At 40.8% G+C, this 21,670-nt stretch overlaps 1 protein-coding gene across 1 annotated transcript; it reads left to right on the top strand.

The window, feature by feature from the left end:
* The first annotated feature begins 1,569 nt into the window (after positions 1-1,569).
* Positions 1,570-21,268, top strand: LOC139207423 (cohesin subunit SA-1-like). Its single transcript, XM_070837141.1, has 31 exons — positions 1,570-1,598; positions 2,027-2,120; positions 2,437-2,649; positions 3,509-3,605; positions 3,913-3,989; positions 4,344-4,548; positions 6,401-6,552; positions 7,026-7,223; positions 7,739-7,837; positions 8,374-8,453; positions 9,223-9,330; positions 10,237-10,333; positions 11,744-11,846; positions 12,024-12,127; positions 12,431-12,523; positions 12,708-12,800; positions 13,349-13,549; positions 14,137-14,204; positions 14,284-14,371; positions 14,575-14,655; positions 15,734-15,826; positions 16,084-16,252; positions 16,723-16,856; positions 17,268-17,369; positions 17,980-18,113; positions 18,295-18,417; positions 18,668-18,846; positions 19,653-19,848; positions 20,356-20,457; positions 20,584-20,671; positions 21,218-21,268. The coding sequence occupies exons 1-31, from the start codon at positions 1,570-1,572 to the stop codon at positions 21,266-21,268; spliced, it is 3,651 nt and encodes a 1,216-aa protein (XP_070693242.1).
* Positions 21,269-21,670: the final 402 nt, after the last annotated feature.

Below are 21,670 nucleotides of genomic sequence, written 5' to 3'. Positions count from 1 at the left end.
CATGATGTTCTACTGGAATTGAATAAGAGAATTAAAAATTACAAAACTAAAAAACTAAGACTTGCAATTTTTTGATAAAAGAACATTTGTTCCAAAATCATACTCAATAAGCTTTGTATTTTAGTAAAAGAAATGTTGGTCTGCTGCAGTTGTTAAAATAAGGTTAATTGTAATCCATTATTCACCAGCAGCCCTTTGTAATTGCTTTTTGTACTCAAGGTGAGCTGCTTTGGATAAGTTTGAGAGCAGATGGCACATGGAGATGGACAAGAAGGGCCTGAAGAGTATAAGCTGTTTTTAGTTCAGACATGGCAGCCATACTGGTTTTGAATATGGTCAAGGAGCTCCATTGGATAACCTCTGTTGACCTATGCACAGCAATTGCAAACATGGATTTTTCCTCCATCATTGCTTCTGCAGGAAAGGTTTGTAAAACTTTACATTTGTAGTAAAGTGACACCATAGTGACAGAAATTGGAGCCAGTTAATCAAATGTTTCAGAAACAGGATATTATAGGAAGAACAATATATGAGCTGGACTGACAGGATCTCTGCTTTATAAGGCAGTTTGACACTGCTGAGCACAATATAAGCTACAACTGAAGGTCTGTCTTTAAGCCCAATTGTGGTTTGCGTCGTTAAAATCACAGTAAGAGTTTTATTTTGAAGGTCTGAACCAGAAGTTGTGTGTTTCACCTCAGCTGACTTGACCCTGGTCATAGTCCATCAAACACAGAACAATGGACCATGTAGAGGGGGACCAACAGGGGAGAGAGGGGTGAGGATCCTGCTGTGATGGGGCGGGCAGCAGCTGAGCCAACCACCTCAGGGTCCTAAAAACTGGACAGACAGACACAGAGTAGACAGACCGGAAGATTACACAAACCAATGCATGACAGTAAATATAGAAATATATAGAAGGCATTTCCATAATGAGGGTAAAGTAGATTAACTGCAGATATTTTATAGGTGTATTGTTATATTAATATGTTCAGCAATAGTTAAATTCATAACCTAAACTCTATCCCTTGAATGAATTAGCTGTGATTCTACTGTTTAATCGGCTACCTGTTGCTGCCTACAAAGCAGAAAAGCGACCAATGGTCATCGAGCGATCATCTGGAAGGACCAATCACGTTGTGGTCTGAGGAGGCGCTGGCCAATCAGCATCCAGAATCACATTGCACAGTTAGGCGCGTACTTGACTATTGTTCGACCGGGAAGAGAGAAAAAAAAAATCACGATAAGCGTTTTAAGAAAGGAAAAATAGTCATCAATAGTCGCATTATCACGTGTGAAAATGATTTAATTATTTTGCTAACATTGGTTATTGATTAATTATCGCAGTAGCAGGTACCTGACTAGTGTTTTAAATGCTAAAGTTTGGTTCGTTCGTAGCTATGCTATGTTTTAGCTATCAAAGGGGCTAACTGTTAGCTAGTTTTGGTTGTGCAGCTAATTTTTATTATTCTATTCTATTCTCCCACTCAGCAGGTCTCAACACTGAAAAAGTGTCCTTAAAGTCGAGCCGCAGTTTAAAACCATCTTACAAATCCACTTTGACCGAGAATGGCATCTGGAGACTCGATTTTGGACAGGTAAAGTTATCCAAACCTAAGGTTAGCTAATCTAGCTTGATCATTTGTGGGTGTGGAGCCTGTCATTTTCGGCTGTTTATAGAAATAATGTGTTGTCCTCTAAAATAAAAAAAAAAGAGTTAAATATAGCACTGTGCTCTATTTTACATTCGCATAGCTCCGTCTGAGTTCAAAATAAAATTCCATTAAACCCAAGTGGCTCATTGAGATGGTTCATAATTACCCCACATTCTGCACTGTGTATTTGCACTCCTTTAGAAGCATATGTGCATTTACCAGTTGGGTACTAATTAGTTACTCTTGTGCTCAAATCATCAACATTTTTATCATGGTACCAGCCAGGCTTTGTAGTCTTGTTGGCCTCAGAAATAATTAGTTATTTGTGTTTTACAGTTTGTCTTACTTCAGTTTTCTTGTGTGTCTATTAGTCTTGAGTTGGATGACTTCTCTGATTCTGGCAGTGACTATGAGCCCGTGATGGAAGCCACAAAGCGGAAAAAACAAGCAGCGCGTGGACCTCAGGTAAACTATTTTATTCTCTCTCAGAATAGTTGCTTAGATACTATTTTATATTATTCCCTATGCGGTAGATCAGGGCTATGACCTTGTGTACGTTTGTATTTCTTAAGGTAGCGAATCATGTTGCCTCAGTCATCACTCAATTCTTATAAAAGATTAAAAAAGGCTTAACCAGAGTCATAATATCTGCAGCACTGTGGTAGATATTTGATTCAAGCGTACACCTTATCTTGCCTTGACTGCCACTAATTTGATTGACAACATCAGTTCACTTTAAGGCCCCTGTTTAGCTGCCCTCCCATCTCTCTTTCATCTTAAGCCACCCAAGAGACCCAGACATAAAGCTGCATCAAGGGTGACGTCCAGCCTCATCCCGACCCCTCCAGACCACTCCCTGCAGCAGCAGAGGCACTTATGGGGGACTTCCAAGCAGGCCTCTCCTAGACCTGTGACAAGAGTGAATGAGGGGATCCAGGGCATCAGTGCAGAGAATATCTATGATGCTGTCCGCTCCGGAAAGAGTGCCATGGTGGTGAGCAAACCGTCAGCTAAAGGGGGAAGGGGGTGTAGAGATAAAACGCATGAAGGGAGGGAGGTGCTGAAGGAGGCATGTGTAATGAGAAGAGAAACAAGGGTCTATGAGCCGACAAAGAGAGAGATTATCATTTGCTGTCAGTGGCTGACTGATGTGACCCTACAGAATTGCCTTTGATACACGAAGAGGAAAAAGTGTTTTTCCTGGGTTGTGTAGTCAATGATTGACAGCATGCGTCCATCCCAACCATTGTGTGCTGTGCCTGGTCCTTTCTGGGTAAAGACTAGAAAAGAAGGGCTGCATAACAATAGCAAGACAAAAAAGTGTGATGCGCCGCAATAAAGAGTCTGCCACTACAGTATAGGGCAGCAGCACAATGCAAATGGTGATTCTGGGTGAAGGCCCACTTTTATACAGCACATTCGGCACATCTCGATAACTGCAGTACACAATATTTATTTCTATGCTATGCAAAGGTTTCTCAGTTCTTGGCTAAATTTTACTCCATGCTTCTACTGCTACATTTCCAATTCATCACACTTTACATATGTTACACTGTTTTTTGGGGTTTTTTTTCAACACAACAGATGTTCTAAAGTAGTGTCTTTTATGTGTAATGGTTCCGCGGTTGCCAGAAATGATTATGCAAAGTAGATGGTGAATAAAACTGGAATTTTAAATGGGCCGAAAATATAAGTGGGGGAGAAAGTTGCTGCGTAGAGACCCACAAAAGGTTAGTGGTAGTAAAACCGGTTAGAGCTGAAATCCATAATGTTATTCTAATGTTACATTGTTGTCTGTGCTTTGATCTGAGCCCAGCTCTCTCATTGGCCGCTATCTCCCTGTCAATCTTCAGACGGTGGTGGACGAGTGGCTGGACAGCTACAAGCGAAGCCGAGAGGAGGGGCTGCTGGTGCTCATCAACTTCATTGTTCAGTCCTGTGGATGCAAAGGTCAGAGGTCAAGAAGGTTGGGGGTCGAGTTCAAGAGATTATCTTTCCAATTTCAGCTCAGGCGATGATCAGCAGTCAACTATTGATCAGTATGGTAACGATGCAATGTGTAGGTGCTGTGTTAATCCTGTCTATTGACAGCACACTCAATATCTTAGGAGAGTGGAATGAAAATGAAAGGAGATCATACCATGTAATCATATTTTTGATATGATCCAGCATTATTGAATTATCACAGTATCATATTTCAATCTCATTATAATTCCCAACATGGAACATTGTGTTAACGTTTGATTCTTTTGTCCAGGTGTGGTTAGCAGAGAGATGTTTGACAGCATGCAGAATGCTGAGATTATCAGCAAACTAACCAAAGAGTTCAATGAGGTGAGAAAATAGTATGTATTTGTTCAAATTAATCCTAAAATAAAGATTAGTTTTATTAGTCTTGGTTTTTGTCATCCTTTTCGCTTCTAATAATTATGGTGGAATTTGCTGAGAAAGTCAAACAACCTCCATATCCCATGAGATTATGATCTGAGGGATGGAGTACAGCATGATGGAACACACTAATTAACATCTAATGCTGATAAATGGACACATTAATGAGTTAATTACTTTGTTTTTCCTCTGATGTAATTGTCATTACTAAAGCGAACCACGAGCTTCTGCCTCAAATAACCACACTAAGCTCAGTGTGAGATGTTTCCTCCATTTCTTTTGTTTCCCATCGTCCTCCAGGATTCAGTGAATTACCCTCTGTGCACCCCAGGCCCCCAGCTGAAGCGTTTCAAAGCCGGTCTGTCCGAGTTTGCTCAGGTTCTAGTGCGCTCCTGTCGGAACAGCCTCATTTATGATGAGTACCTCTTTCCTTCTCTGCTGGCCCTGCTCACCGGCCTGTCTGACTCCCAGGTCCGAGCCTTCAGACACACCAGTACCCTGCTAGGTACGCACATTAGTACAACACAGATGCATAAAATAGAACAGCATACACACATTTAAAACTGATTTCACAAGGGAACTTTGATTATATTATTGAGGATACATTTTTTGACAGGTGCTTATCACTTTTACATGCTAGTAATTGCATGTTGTTTTTTTTTTATGGGGTGAAAACCTACACTTCATGCCCATGAGGTTTTTTGTCCCCCTTTACTTGGAGGCAGAGCACTGCCTCCTTTCAGCTGACATCTGTCTTAGTTGCGGGAGAAGATCTTTTGGTTTTCAGAAGGTACTTCTCATGTATAGCTTGCTTTTGTTGTTTCTCATTGTTTTCTTTCAAAACCTGTAGTGTAGCAGGATTGGTCCACAAGACCAGACAGGCTCCAAACCCCCCCCTCCTCTTTTTTCTCCCACCCCTGACCCTCGTCTTAAGGTTTAGGCCTCCAGAAGATCGGCTCAGCTGCCTGCAAGTAAAAGGCCACTCTATAGTTCACCCACTGGATGGCTGGATGTGGGGGATGAGTCAGTCTTGAGCATCTTGCTCCTGAAGAGGTTGACCAATATGCGTTTTCATTTTCCAATGTTTCAGCCACATGAGCCTTTGTGGTCTAAGTGATCAATACACACACATACTTCGTGTTGTTTTGCTTGTTTTTTGTCATAGTAGGGCTGTCGGTTGTTTTTCTGTTTGTCTTCTAAGAATATAAGAAAAATGGCACAATTTCCCAGAGCCCAGGGTGATAGTTTCAAATGTCTTTTTGTCCCACTAACAGCCAGAACCTCAAAATTTTAATTTGATTAATTTAATTTGATTTAATTTAACTTCACAGAGGAGTGGTCACAATGACTACAAACTTATTTTTCTTTTAGCACCTTACCAAATCCACTTTACCATTTCATGTTCAAATACCTTTAATTAGGTAGAATAAAAACTGAAACATGGAAAAAGAGTAAAAAATATGTGCTGAATAAAAGTATTCTATTATCGTTTAGGTGGCTTAACTAAATGTTATTTTACCTTTAGGGGCTTCCTCACAGCAGTTCCCAGGCAAGTAAAGGAATAAGTAAGAACATGGTAGAAACATAACAAAAACACTCCTGTCCTGTATGAGCTGTATCGTTGAGCATGAATGCTTTGAGTGCATATACGGGTGTGTAAGTGAAATGAATAGACTAATATCCCATATACCTTGGAGCCTACCATTGATATTATATTGTGAACGTTTACAATGGCGAGACTTGGAGCTAAGACCTCCACCAAGGCCAAGCATTTCAGCAAGTACCTCTTGCAGAAAAAGATGGCATTCCTACTCCAACTCTTCAGACACGCTGAAATAGATTTCTTTATGCTGCAAGCATGCTGTCGATGTTACAATGCGTTCTGTGACCACACACACATACACTCCCACACATGGACATCAATTGAAAATGGCCAGCAAACGAGCCCCGCAGGCCATTGGTTGACCTTGGCGACATGAAAAATTCTTAACTAGACACCGTTAGGGTTCTAAAAAATGGGTTACAATAAAAATGCCGTGTTGGTACATAGGAACCTAATTCATCTGCTAGACTACCTTCCCTGCTTCCCTCCATTCAACCATATCACAAAGTAAAATTTAATAGCTTATAGCTGAATAAAAATGAATAACATGTTTTAGTGAACAATGGCAGCATGGATGTAAGGGGTGGGGGGTTGCTTGTTTTTTGAAGTATTCATTTATTTCATTTTCTTTCTTTTTTTTTTTTTTTCCAACAATGTGGGAAATCTCACCTGTCTTTCTTCCTCAGATCGACTCTTGGTTACATGCAGTTCTGTCAGTACTCTTTAGCCTTGTCAATCTGTATGTGTTTCTCAGCCATGAAGTTGATGACTGGCCTGGTGGAAGTAGCTGTGATGGTGTCTGTTCAGCTGCAGACCACCCAGCGGCGTTACGACATGGAGAACAGCAAGAGGGCGCATGACAGAGCCTCCGACAGAGTGGAGGAGCTGCAGGCCACCATCAATGAGGTGACGCACATAAATACTGGCCTGGGTGCAGACAAAGCAGTACATCCACGTTATGCTTTTTTAATCAGAAAGGATACGGTGAACAATGTCAAAGGCTGGTGTTTTCAAAGTAATCAGAGTAATGAAACTGAAATAAATATATATATATATTTTTCCATGTAAGTCAGCCATGTAATATCACTCCTGCCCTCACTCATGGATATGGATTACCAGCATTATATATACTGATGAACAAATGGTGACATTTAATCCTTAATCACGATAAAACCTGAAAAACGTTGGATATGAGGAACATTTTTAGCTGCGAGGATTGGTTGCCCAGTGGTCCTATAGCAATAAAAGATGATTGCCCCAGCTGAACCACATGAAAGGGGTTAAACACATGGACAGGGCCCCGGGTGACTGGACCACTGATTTGTTCAGTCTTTGCTGTGCGTGTTTATATGCACGTCTCTCACATGTATGTGTTGTAGCTGCGGGAGAACAGAGAGGAGGTGTCTTCCATGATGAACGGCACGTTCCGCGGTGTGTTCGTGCACCGTTACCGAGACCTGCTGCTTGATATCCGGGCAGCTTGCATTGAGGAGTTGGGCCGGTGGTTGAAAACAGACCCTGAAGACTTCCTGAATGATGGGTGTCTTAAATACCTGGGGTGGACTCTATATGACAAGGTAAACCTATATGTAGGGCTAGATGATGGACGCTAGAGTGTTACTGTCATGTAATGTAACCACTCACCGCTGGCAACACCGTCTGGCACAGGGGGGAGCAGCTGTCTGTCTGCAGGCCAGCAGTGGAGATGGCAATGACAAAAACTACAGTGTTTAGGGAATTGGATTTTCCAAATGTAGTACCATTTTTATTTTATATTCATGTTACATTGTCTTTGACAGCCTCCCACATCGGACACAATAGTAGAATATCAATCATTTAATCAATATTTTTATTTATCATAACAAGTAGGTCTAGATCAAGCTCTTTAATTTAGAGAGACTCAACGATTTAAGAATCAAAATTAAGAATTCAAAAATCCCCACATGAGCAAGCAGTAATATCATCAGACAGACACAGGAATCCTTCACATACACACACAAGGAGAAATGTCCACTATAAACAGACTTTGGCATCAGTCTGCATGCAGCTTAGAGTGTATAGAGTTACTGTACTTTCTTCTTCTTTCCCTCAGCAAAGTCCAGTGCGTCTGCAGTGTGTGCGTGCCCTGCAGGGTCTGTACCAGGAGAACGAATTCATTGGCCGCCTGGAGCTTTTCACCAGCAGATTTAAAGTGAGGCATCCCTCTGGATTGGACTCACACCTCATTTAATGCCTCTTCTCTCCCTCCTTTTTTCCTCCCGTCTGTCTTTCTGTCTGTCTGCCTCAACATCTCTCTTTAATCTATTGTTTCATCTTATTGTATTGTTTCTGTTTTGTTGCCTTCACAGCATTTTATGCGCCCACCCCTTATTTTTTCCCCCTTTTTTTCACCGTTCCTGTTTGTTGTTATGGTCTCTTCCTTTGTCTGGGCGTGTGTCTGGGTGCGTTAATTGCTGCCAATTACTGATGGTTAATAAGCTCTTCTCAAACACATAAAAGCCCTCCTAAGCCACATGTGCTGCAGCAGATAAATGGTTTTCATGCCATGGCTTAGCGCCTAATCAGTGGGTTTGTGTGTGTGTGCATGTATGTCTGCGGGTGTGGGTACATTTATGCATATATGTGCGTGTGTCTTTTATGCCTGTTTGTCTGCTGGCATGATTGTGCATTTGTCTGTGTGTGCCACTACATATCTGAGTGAGTGAGTGTGTGTGTGTGTCTGTTTAGGAGAGGATGCTCAGCATGGTGCTGGACAAAGACCCAGACGTGGCAGTGGAAGTGGTCAATCTGTTGCTGCTGATCCAACAGTGAGGGATTTCTCTGTCTCTGGTGGTTTCTCTGTGCCACTATCTGCAACATACAGCACAGGAATTTCATTTTAGTAAATCAAAACATACGAGATATTATTTGCAGAAAAGTTCAATTCACATGCAGCTTAGAGCATCGGTAATAGTGTTACCCTCTTATTGTAAGTAGATAGTCTTCGGTCTTTTTTCCATATTTCTTCATGTGGGCAGTGATGATTTAAAGGTCAGATGCTTATGCGTCAACTCTCTGAATAACAAACTGTTCAGCACCCCAAAGTAAAACATTTTTTAATCTGTAAAAGTGATGCGCACTCAGCCAAACAGAATTCTCACTTGAAATACAAGGTAAAAGTACCCGAATACTGCAAATCAAGGTTGCCCACAAATAATTCCAAGTCCATTTTCTCAACAATAAAAGTGTAATGGTGACTCACAAGTGTGATAAAACGCTAATGATTCAGAGTGAGTCGTGATCTCTCACACTGGCCAGCATCTCGCACCACTGACTCACTTGTCTGTTGGATGTTTTGAGGATTGATGAACATGAGAGATGACAATGTAGTATTCATATTCAAGGATTCCAACTGATTAGTATGAAATGTCTGTTTGATTTTATGAAAAAGTATAAAATGCCTTAAGAGTCTGCAAAAAATCAAATCATTTGACAAGACTAAATATAATACTTTATAGCAACTGTTTTTTTACCTTGTGTGTTTAATGTAACTAATTGTATTGACTTGTAACTGTTTTAATGTGTGTACTTATGCAGGAGGACAGAGGAGGGCCTGAATGAAGAAGAGTGTGGCCACATTTATCCTCTGGTATATGCAGCACACAGAGGCCTGGCGTCTGCAGCCGGCACCTTCCTCTTCAATAAGTATGTTTTCATCCTTCCCCTCCACATGCTGTCAGACTAATCATTGTTTGAGTCGAAACATTAAGGTGCAGCTCCATATGTGCTCGTTATTCTGTGTGTCTACAAACATATTTTTCTATTTCTACTTTTATGATTTCTTCATCAAAGACATTTCACCAGAAATAAAAACTATCAAATGAAAAATGAAATGAAAACTATCAAAAAACTAATTCAATCTTTTGTAATGCAGTACAGTGGTCCCTCGTTTATTGCGGGGGTTACGTTCTAAAAATAACCCGTTATAGGCGAAATCTGCGAAGTAGTCAGCTTTATTTTTTACAATTATTATATATATTTTAAGGCTGTAAAAACCCTCACCATACAGTTTATACACTTTTCTCAGACAGGCATTAACATTTTCTCACATTTATCTCTTGTTTGACTTGTTTGTTTGTCTTGCAAACAGGCAGCACTTAAAAGTCACACTGCTAGCGATTGAACATTTATGTAAATTTGGCAAGCCGAACACATTCTGTACAGTACAGAGACACGGCACGGAGGAGATTGATTGACGTTGATCTACAGTCCCTTAGCCAATCAGGACGCAGAACACAATGCGCGTTCATACACTGTAAAAAAAAAAAGCATGCAAAATTGCACTAAAAAAATCCGCGAAACAGCGAGGCCGCGAAAGGTGTTATAGCGAGGGACTACTGTACATCATAATACACACCAAAGTTTGGATTGGACAACTGTTCTCACTTAAACAAGCAGTTTAAGCCTATGTACACTTTCCTATATAATGGAGCATTTTATTGAAATCAGCAAGCAACCTCTTCATGCCATTATCTGTAATTCTTCATTTTCTAATTTATGGTCAAAATAATGTGATAATGATGTTTTTTTGCGGGTGTGTTTGTGTGTCAGGCTGAAAGTTGTGATTGCCAGTGACATCCAGGAGAATGATAAAAGTTCCAACGCAGCCTTCTTTCAAATCCTCATCTCCTTCTACATCCAGAGTGAGGTAGTGTTTGTCTCATCTATTCCAATATAACTTCCTTTACTTCTTTTATAATTTCAGTCAACATCAATAATCATTTGGGGTAGTATTAGAAGAGGCGCAGACAATGTAACAAACAAAGCTAAATATTCAGTTCCAAAGTTGATTTCCTATTCTTTTTGCCCAAAGAGAATTTGACTGTTGATTATTTTATTATTTTTGGTCCATCAACGCTTATGCTAATTTAGTTGAATTGAAATGTTAAAGCAATGATCACTCATATTTATGTTGAAACAACGTAATATTTTTAGTGTATTAACATTTTTACAATGTAATGTAGAGCACTGTCCGTGATGATAGCGGTGCTGAATGCACACAGCTGTACCAGTGACCCAGATGCATGACTTTAATTTTAAATGTCAGGAGATTAAAGATTCATAGTAGCGTCAGACTCTTCAGTTGGATACCAAGATTTATTCAGACCAAGTGGTGGACATACAGGCTCGAGTCATGATGGAAACAAAAGTAAAGTAAGTAAATCCAATGCCACAACGTCAAATCATCATTAACTGAATGTACACAGACATGTTGTCTTATAGTTAACTTGACTAATAAAGCTCAAGCTCAATTTCAAAAATTAGATGGTACTTGAGAATTATGAAGCAGTGTCCTGTCTGTGCATGAACTGCAGGTGTGTTACACTAATGTCAAACAGCAGTTAAGATCATTGCATCATTACAAAGACATTTTTATCAAGTTCCTCACACAGTGGGTGGCCTTCCCCTCGTTTAGAGCAGTGTGAAGGGCATAAAGAATTTTAAAAAGTTATTTCAAATAATTTATGCATTAGACAAATGAAAATCTATTAATGATTATTTTAAATATTTAACTAAAAGTAGGAAGTAGCACATAAAAAAAAATAGTCTGAATAATTTTCACTGTTGCAGGGAGGAACACAGGCGACGTGCTGGAGAGAAACTATGATGGACTAAATATTTTTGGGGGCTAATTTCTCTCATCTGAATTTAGAGTTTTCTGCATTTTATTCTGGTGCCAGCAGCTACTACAACTTTAAAGTGTGCATTAGGATAGGGAGAAGTTTAATTTATCCGAGTTATGTGATTTATTATTCATGGCAGTGTGGCAGAGCTCCAAAAGACAAAACTAAGAACAATATTGCATTTTTCACTATTTTGGGGGCACCAAGTCACCTCAGCTTCTTGCATTCAAGTTTCAATTCAAGTCTTTCAGGTAAGATGTGTGTCAAACAGCTGGCGAGGCCAAATTGAGTCACATGTCCTCATTTTTACAACTCAAGTTTAAGTTGCTGGGTTAATGCACATTACATCTTAAATTCTGTACACAGGAGCTTTTTTAATTATGCAGTACATGACTTGGAAGTAGTATTCTACAGCAATTAATTAACTCTGACAGTTTCATGAGCATGGGGCGTACCTGCTGGACAGTCTGTGGAGTGTGGCAGGATCTGAGCTGAGAGACTGGGAGACTATGACGACACTCCTCCTACAGGACGCTGGTGAGGAACAAGATGGTCTCAAGCAGTCTTATCTGCGTCAATGAATCAATCTCAGCTTAACACTAAAACACCATTATAATTTATAGAACTCGTGTTGCTCCCTCGCTGTCACTGCACTGTGTAGTGTCAACCATCACCCACTCAGTTCTGCACCTGTCTGTACCGCTGTGTTGTCAGGCCTGGCGTATGAGGAGGAGGGGGTTCTCATAGAGCTGATGATGTGTGCCATCAGACAGGCAGCACAGGCAACCCCACCTGTTGGGAGAACTCACGGCAAGAAGGTGGTGACGCACACAAAGACACACAAATGTATGATTCTTCTCTGTAGTTTGTTTTGTGGAGCCGTGGCACTTGGGGGCGAGAGAAATGTCATGTTTCTACTTCAAATGTACCTATCATACAAAAAGTGACAATTTTAAAGTTACAAAATGCAACTTTATGACACTGAATAGGAACAAAACTGAGCTATCACAGTAGGCTCTTGCTTCATCCCATTTCAAGTTAAATTAGTATGACAATAAGTGACAAGTGCTGGGCATGAAAGTGACCTTTTTTAAGACAAAAATGTGTTCATGTGGAATTAGGTCCTGAGCATGAAGGATAAGAAGGTCCAGGAACAAGACAGGAGACGTCTCACCACACACTTCATCCCCTTACTGCCACAGCTGCTGACCAAGGTACACAGTCAGGGTTCACAACATACTTTATCACACTTATTACTAGTATTACTTCATTATATATTGCTACCTCGTAGTAATTGCACCCTCATTCTCAATATAGCATGAGTATACATATACAGTATTCTTTATTTTTTTAAGTTTTTAATGCTGTGCCTCTGATTTTCTGCGCTGCTCGCTGCAGTACTCAGCAGATGCAGGGAAGGTGAGCATCCTTCTCAAAGCTCCTCTCCACTTTGACCTGGAGATGTACAGCAGCGCTCCACGGCTGGAGAAGGTAGGAGTGTGACCAGCATGGTTGATTACCCTGTTTAAAATCTCTTCAGTAATTACATCATTTCCTATTTAGGGCTTCATATTTAATGACCTGGCATTTTCAAGTAAAGGAACAATAAATGAAAAATGGCAATTAAGCCAAATATTAGGGGTAATATAAATAAACTGAACTAAAATGATTAAGTGAACTCTTGAGAGACATTTAGACACAAATGGTGCGATTGTGGTGTCAGAGGGTACACATGACAACAGCGAATATACATTATACATAGACCATTTACCATAACTTTTAACGCAACAAGTGCACCCTCTTCTTGTCTCACTCACCGGCTTCACATGCACTAATAAATATGAGCTCTGTCCTGACTATTTAATTAAGATTCCCCCTCTTCAACAATCATTATTACTTGTTGACACAGTCATCACAGTGAATGCCAGCTGCCCCCGCTCACTCACTCAAGTCATTGTTCTTCTACTTTACTTGTTCTACTTCCCGCTGCTGTTCTCTCTCCATCTCTCCTCCATCACTCCCCCCACCGTCTTTGTCAGCATCTGGACCTGCTGCTGTCTCAGATATGTGCTATTGTGGCGAAGCACACAGAGGTCACTGTGTTGGAGGCTTGCACCCACCTGGCCAGCACCCTTTGCTCTGACCGCTACACCTTCTCCTCCCGCGCACACCTGGCATTCAGCCAGCTGCTGGACGTCCTGACCGAGTGCTTCAGCACCTACTTAAGTGACCTGCTGCAGGTGGGAGAGTGTGAAGCTTGCATACAGGCAAATATGGCATGTTATAAAATGATGCACACTATTTATATCAGTCAGGGTTGGCTGAATAAGAAAATACTCTCTGTATAATTTAGAACAAAAGCAGCACAAACTGCAGCGTCTAGAAAGGTAGGATTTATCGTAGGACTGCTAAGCTGCATTAGTTTGAGTTCAGTGAACCGTTTATTATTATTATTATTATTATTATTATTAGTTATCAAGAAGTATAAAGTAAGCATCCATCCCTTATCTATACTCCCTATCATTAGATAGTCGCAGGGGGGCTGAAGCCAATCCCAGGGCTTACAGGGAGAGATAAACAACCATTCACACTCCTATCACACCTACAGCAACTTAGATTCACCAACTAACCAAGCCTAAGTATTCAGTTAAACTTAATAATATAATTAAACCATTAAAACACAGGATTTCCAAAGACTTTTGGGGGAAAAAGGCAAATCACAACTGTCGGGATATTTAATGTAAGGATGTCGTTTTTAAGTTGTTGTTAGTCAACATGCTTAAAACAAATAAAACCTCAGATCACCCGTGTGTTTCTGCGTACCCAGGGTACTGCAGATGACGATGATATATACAGTGCAGCCACTGCCTTGAAAAGGATTGCAGCCCTGAGCAGGTAAGTGTGTGTCCTTATGATACACATGGCAGCAGTACAGACTATTTCTTACACACCAGTGTGTGTCTGTGTTGTCCAGTGCCAAGGACACGACAGGCTGGAAGCTGTTTGACTCCTGTCTTGAGCTTCTGAAGAGCAGGATGGAGTCCAGAGAGCTTGACAAGGAGGTCCGTGATAAAGTCAACCATTTTCATATTTGATGGGGAGTGTTGTAATCATAGAGGCTGTAGCTTTAAGTGGTTCAAACCCCAGGAAAAGATGAGTAGAGGCATTTTGGCATTTTTTACCAAAACATTCGATTACATTTTTTGCATATTGCATCAAAATTTCTACAAAAGCTGTTTTTAACATTCCTTTTGTCTAATTTCAGCTCATGGTGTCGGCTGTAAAGTGCGCAGCCTTTCACTTGATGTGGGCTAAACTGAATGCAGTCAACTCAACACCAACTGAGGTGCTCGTCTCACATTATAAAACTGCCACATTTTTCTATTCCAGCACTGAGTTTGTCCTTTATTGGCTGTTTAGAAATAGTTTGACCTTCCCTCAGTCTGTCACACACTAACTTGGCTCGTGCCTACCTGCACAACATAACGTGACCTGTGTGATAAATACTCTCTCGATGACTATCACATCACAGCCAGCCCGTGGTAGCCATGTTGGTGGCCTTCCTGTGTATTTGTGGAGCTTTTGTCATCTGTGTTGTTCAGCAGTTCACCAGCTGTGCAGGCAGCAGGCCATTAACACAGCAATCTGTTACTGTGCATCCAGGCACACAATGACACTCAGACATTTGTTTCCCACTGTTTCCCACTTTTTCTGTCTCATTCGATCTTCACTCTCTTGATCGCTTTTGAGCCCATTTTCACTTTGTTTTTGTTTCCTCACATGGCCATAAACACTGAGTATCATTATTACTCATTCAGCCATTTGAGTGTGTACCTAAACTAGCTTTAAGTTATTTTTCATGTGTTAATACCAATACTCAAACTGACAGGTTCCTCGTTAGGTTACTAACAGCAAAGAAGTTATGGTGAATCCCTATTGGCTCCGAGGTGGCGGTGCTGGTCTATAACTCCATGCTGTGACCCTGTTGTTAAGTGGTACTTTCAAGTCCTAAATCCCAATTGGTTGATAAATAACGTAAATATTGTTGCTGAATAATAGTTCCTCTAATATTCGAATAATCGTTAAATTATTTTAAAAATGGAATTGTTTACACGACTATCGTCTTGTTTTAAAGAGTATATTGTTTTTACTGGTTTGCCAGTTCGCCTATCAGGAGCAGTAGATCGCTACGGGGCTTTGAAATGGTAGAATTTGAGATGGAATTATTATCTTCGAATAGTTCACAGTGACTATCGAATAGTATTTTTGCTTGAAATGCACATCCCAAGTTGAAACGTCCACACGATTTCAATAACCTGGCTTACATCTTGTACCTTCCCACATGTAGAAATAAACTCATTTATGATCATATCTGAGATCTCCTTACCTCTGCCCCTTTGTTCCTCCATCACCATCTGTCCCAGGTGGAACTGAAGCGTCTGAAGAAGGAGGTGCGTTCATTCTGCAGAGTCTGTCAGACGTGTCTGTCTCTGAACCAGGCTGAGGTGAGAGATCAGGTAAGAACCTGTGTGATCCAACAGTGCTGCCATATCAGTTTGAACAAGGCTTTATGATAGAAATATGGGCGTATGAAAGGAAAAACTTGTAATAAGCTACTGACATTCATCAAAGAGCAGGTCAAAGTTATTATCCTTCAGACTAGTTGCCTTATTACCACGTGATAAACGCAAAGATAAAGGGTTACATTATCTTAATTGTAATTTATCTTTTTTAACTAATGTAAATTCTAAAGTTTGTGTCCTCCCGTCCGCAGGCGTTTGAGCTGCTCTGCGACTTGCTGCTCTTCTACAGTGCGAGTTCAGCTCGCTCTGAACCCGCCCTCCAAACGCTGGTCCACCTGCCGTCTGACTCTCTGCGCTCTGAGATGTCTGCTTTCCTCCTGGACTACGTCTTCTCTGACACTGAAGATGCTGAGCTCAATGGTATTTTGACAAGAAATGATGGGAAAAAAAAAAAAACACCTACTCTTGATAAATGTTTGCATAAACAAAGTGACTGCTGTTACAGATGTCATCCCTGTTTTTTGAACTACCAAATTGGGATGTTTCCTTGTGGATATGAAGGTGTTTTGGAAACACACTGCTCAATTTTAACTGTGCCAAAGCTCTCCCAGAGGACCCTACCATCATTTACGCCTGCAGACGTAGCTTTTGATGTCTTGTTTTTCATTATGAGCTACTATAACAGATCTTTTTTTTCTGAATTTCAGTGTGCTGCCAATTCCCAAGCCAAACACCAGTCTTTCTTCACGTGTTCTGTTTTGCTTGAGTCTTTCAAAGTTTATTCCCTGCCTCTATTGTCTATGTTTCCCACAACAACTATTGATCTGTTACTGCCCCGTCTCATGCTCTCTTCTCCCTTTCCATTCCTCCACTCCGGCCCTCGTTGCTAGTCGAGGGTGACGAGGAGATGAAGATAACGCTTCTCCGGAGGAAGCGCAACCAGCTGGCTGGCTACTGTAAGCTGGTCATCTACGGGGTGCTGGACCTCTCCGCCGCCACTGACGTCTTCAAACACTATAGCAAAGTAAGGGAGAGGGGGGGCTTTGAGCGATAGTTACATTTAATTAGCTCACCGATTCCTTTTCATAGACAAGCTGTGTGTCACACTTGATGGCACATACAAATTGTTAAATTAAATTGGTGAGTTTAGAAATTGTCAAATTAATAGTTAAGTTAGACTGTCATTCCTTGGAGAAATTAATTGGGTTAGAAATACAGTAACTGTTTATAAAGAATCAGTAATGGAAAGGATGTGTAAGAGTGGAGGAGGGTGAGAAAATCTGTGGTAAAAATGTAGTCAGAGGGAACAGTGGTTAAAAGAAGCACAGATAATGAGACGGAAGTGGACTATTTTTACACTTTCAGACATTTTAGACAGTGTTGTTAATTAAACAGACTAATGCTCATAACTGAAGTCTTTTCCGGTTTTCTCCAGTATTTCAAAGACTTTGGTGACATCATTAAAGAGACAGTAAGCAAGAGCAAGCTCATGAATCCCATCCAGAGCGCCAAGACTGTCTGTTTGAGTCTGCAGCAGGTGTGCACTTACACATCAATGAATATATCTGTCTGAGAACTTTTAATTAACACGTGAAAAAACCTTTAACAAGTAATTTGTAGTTTGAATATTGTCATTTAATTATGATTATCATACTGGATTAAATACTGAATTATATTAAATGCTACAGCCATTTATACAATATAATCATAGTTGGAAAGGATTAAGTTTTTACTATACTTTTACTACTTTACTATTTTACTATTTACCTGCTAAGTCTAAGTAGTTTCATTAGTGTGGTTAATTGGGACCAGTAATGATTGTGGTCAGCCCTGGCTTCTCCATTTTTATTTCATACTTGAAGAAAAAAGTTTTCAGTAAAGGGCTGAACCCAAGAACATGGACTACAGACTTTAATCGATGCACTCGTCAACGACATGCATGAACTCTATAGCTTAAGTGGGCATTTTCAAGTAATAGTTGAAGAAAACTATATAAAACATAAAATCTGAGAAACATTTATATTGTTAATTTTCTTAGCTAACCTTAGCAACCAGGTGGAGCAGTCTGCCCATGTCTATAGGGCTTGTCCAAGTGCCATACCTTTTGCGTAACATGTTTATGTGAAGTCATGTTTGTGTGGGCTCAGCTGTTCTCAGAGATGCTCACAGAGCACCACAGCATGCAGGATCTCGTTGAGATTAGAGACTTGGCCAAGAGACTCGCCATGAGCTTTGGCATCGATCTCCATCGTGTCCGCAAACCAATGGTGGCCCTGCACATGTGAGTGGCACACAGAGATAAGAGATTTTTCCTCTTAACCTGATAGTCATCTCAGAGTTGTTAATGAATCACCACACTTGAAGGGTGTAAATTAAACATCAAGTGTTTTTACATTGTTGATTCTGTGTTTCAAATTTGGTTTCTATGTCAGAGCTATTGTGTGTGTGTTGTTTGCTCTTAGGGACGGTATACGTTTTGCGTTTCGGGAATCACAGGAGGGAGAAAAGCAGCACCCAAATGTGGCCTTCCTGGAGATCCTCAGCGAGTTCAGTTTCAAGCTGGTGCAACAAGACCGCGCCCAGCTGTGAGAAACTAAAACTCACAAACCTCATCAACATCAAAATATAACTCAAATATAACCATGTGATATCAGTCACTCTTTCACTGAATCTCCGTACCTTAACACCAACTTGTGTGTCACATTAACCATTGTACTGGATTGAATTTGACTGATCATAATTTACAGAATCCTGAAAAACCTGAGCCACTAAATATAAACAAAGGTGTCTGGGTCTTTGTCCTCATCTCTCTGTCACCCTGTCGTTCCCTCCCAGGGCTGCGTTTCTGAAATCAGAGTGTCCCCGCACTGCCCCCTCCTGGCCTTCTTTCAGACTGTATCAGCGTTCCTTGGAGGCCCGCTCCTCCTCTAAACCCAGAGAGCAGGAACAGAGAGGTGGTGTCATCTCCTCACATGATACCCCTGTAGCTAAACGCAGGAGGACCACTGCACAGGGTGAGATGGACATGTGGCACATGTTTACAGTAATACTTGAAAAGGTGCTGCATGATATGATTTGGGAACTTTGTGGGAAAGTTGTATCTGTGATTCCCTTCCTAAACAGATTTAGCATAGTTACCATTTGGTCATTTCATTTAGTGAAAGGAAAGTCTATCAAACCCACAAATGCAACTTGGCTACGGCTGCAGCAAATGATTATGTAATTAATCATAAACAAATATAGTGTCAAATGTCCATCATCAGCAAGTTCCCCCAAGCCCAACGTGACGTCAGACCAACAGTTAGACTTGAAAATGTTCAATTTACAATCATATAAAACAAAGAAACTACAAATCCTCACATCTGAGAAGCTGAATGCACAGAATATTTGGTCTGTTTGTTGACAAGGGATTGAAAGAAATCCTCACTATGTATACCTACCAAGCATGGATAAATGTCTAAGACTTGTCTGTCTGTATGTACATACCTAGCAAACATTACCCACTCTGTTAATGAAAAATAAGAGTAGTTTTAAAAAGTATGGGGTCCCTCTATTAATTATCTTGAACATGTAAACTTGGAAATTTGAACATTGGGTATTATTAGCAAAAGGAGAAACATGTCATGTATGTTTGTACATTGATATAACTGTGTATTGTTTATCTTAAAAATTTAATAAAGTGTAACGGAAAAAATATAATAATATAAAATAGACCCCTTTCCCTGTGTTACTTTGCAGGATCAGGTAGTTTATAACACACGTCCATTTAACAGAGTGTCATAGTTAATAACCATCTGTTATTGGCTTCTGCCTCCTTTAGCTTCAGTGTCCAGCACAGCCACAGGGTCCTGGCTGGACAGCAGCAATATCCACAGCGGCCTGCACACCCCAGCCCTCACCTCCACCGTCCAGAGACAGCCAGCCAAGCAGCCGGCCTCTGGAAAAAACACAGCCGCAGCGTCTGATATTGGCGGCGGATTAACTGAGCTGGAGTCTGAGGATGAGTTCTCCTCGGGGTACGTTGAGTTCTTATCGTTCAACACGTTGGCCGTATCTACCATCTCTGCTTCAGAGGTTCAGGTATTACTGCCAGGCACCTGTCAAATGCTGGATATTGCCGAGGGCCAGTTTCTGTCTGTCGCCCAGCCAGAAGTCAGACACCGTCTGTTCTGTCATAAATGAACAATTTGTGCAGTCACTGGGCAAAAGGCTGGTCAGTGCTGGAGTCACCAAGCCGCTGTGGTCAGAAGAGGAAAAAGCTCATTCCTCTGGGCACACACTGCAGCTGCAGAGGCATTTTGACTTGACTGAAGGTCCTGACAGTATTTTTTCTGTTGTTGCCATAAAGTTATATATAGTCATGTGCACTGTGTACAGTAGGTGGGTGGATATGTAGATGAAGAGAAGAAGAAGGAAGGAAGGTTCACCACATGCCTTAAACATTTTACCAGCCAGCTAAAATTTGTGCTAGCATGAGACAAAGACCTCATGGCTGCCAAAGTTTACCTGCTGCTGTTCACCAGGTCCCACATGCGGAAGGGGAAGCCCATCCCACGCCGCCAGCTCTCCTCCAGCCAGACGAGCCCCGCTTTGGATCAGCAAGACCTGAACTCCCACCTCACCTTGTAAGACTGATCTTAGAAGAATTCACACGGTTAAATATTTAGACAATGTGAACATTTGTCTCATTTTGTGATGTCTACTATTAGGTAAGAATAATAACCTTAGAACTGACTGTGTTTTCTCCCCAGGCTGTCTCTGATTGAGGACAATAATGCAGAAAGAGAGGAGATTGAGGATTATGAAAGTGACTTTGAACATGAATCTACATACACATTGGTAAACAGAAATCAGGCACATGTTGGTCATAACATTTCAGCACAAATTACACACTCATTTACATCTCAGACGATACTCATGATGAATGGGCCCACTTTAAATCATATTTTTGTGTATCATTGTAAAGGTTTGGCTATAATGAACAAATCTGATGAAATTTGGGTATTAACAGCATGTAACCAGTTTAAGTCGCACCTTATAACATACTGCAGTACCACTGTTTTAGACCAGCGGAAATTAACTACAATTGTATACATGCCCTTGAAAGGACATTGTATATTTGTCCTGCCTAGCACAAACTCATTATTGTAGTACATTGTGGTAGCAAGTGTACCACTGGAGTATATAAAAATTCAGTATTTGTGCTTATTTCTGATGCAAGACACGTGAAGTTGGGACACTTCATCTAGTGGTACATTAATACAGTTTGGACAGGTTTTCTTTGCTTGAAATACAGATATTTTCTTTACAGAAAAGTATTTAAAGATTGAGGGCTCCGTTCCTGGGAAGCTAAAAGATTTTCTTAATGCTTTTATTGCTCTGCAGCCGTCCACACGTCACACCTCAGCCAGTGTCCTTGATGAGCTCTTCGACTGAGGGCACAGAGAACTGGACCGCCTCAGGAACAGCAGATCCTTTAATTAATGAATCTCTTCAACACTACTGCGTTTTCAGTTGTTTAAGTACAATTAGGGCCAACTGTTCTTCTAAAGGAGCCCTAACTGAGTTCACCTATCAGATCTGTTTCAGACATGAATTTAGTTTGAGGGAATGAGAGACAAAATGATTATGAGGTGTGGGGACAAATTGAATGTTTTGTTTACAAAATATGCCACATGTTCAAAAGAAATGTGTTGAAGTTCTGTTAGATCCCCTCTCTTTGTGTTCAGCATTTTGAATTCAGTTTCATAACGTCTTACATGGTCAACGGGACCTTTTTTTGTTAATTAAAGGTTTATTAAAAGATGCTTAATTGGACAAACACTGAAAGTGTGTCTT

This window comes from Pempheris klunzingeri, chromosome 9, assembly GCF_042242105.1.
Source record: "Pempheris klunzingeri isolate RE-2024b chromosome 9, fPemKlu1.hap1, whole genome shotgun sequence".
Taxonomy (NCBI): domain Eukaryota; kingdom Metazoa; phylum Chordata; class Actinopteri; order Acropomatiformes; family Pempheridae; genus Pempheris; species Pempheris klunzingeri.
The sequence above is the reverse complement of the archived record's forward strand: the minus strand, read 5'-3'. Positions and strand labels throughout refer to the sequence as shown.

Bases quoted from the DNA above. Each gene is read 5' to 3' on its own strand.
- LOC139207423 (XM_070837141.1), top strand. From the start codon at position 1,570: ATGGCATCTGGAGACTCGATTTTGGACAG. The intron at 2,121-2,436 runs GTAAACTATTTT...TTTCATCTTAAG, and splicing joins AAGCAGCGCGTGGACCTCAG to CCACCCAAGAGACCCAGACA. The intron at 20,672-21,217 runs GTAAACAGAAAT...ATTGCTCTGCAG, and splicing joins ATGAATCTACATACACATTG to CCGTCCACACGTCACACCTC.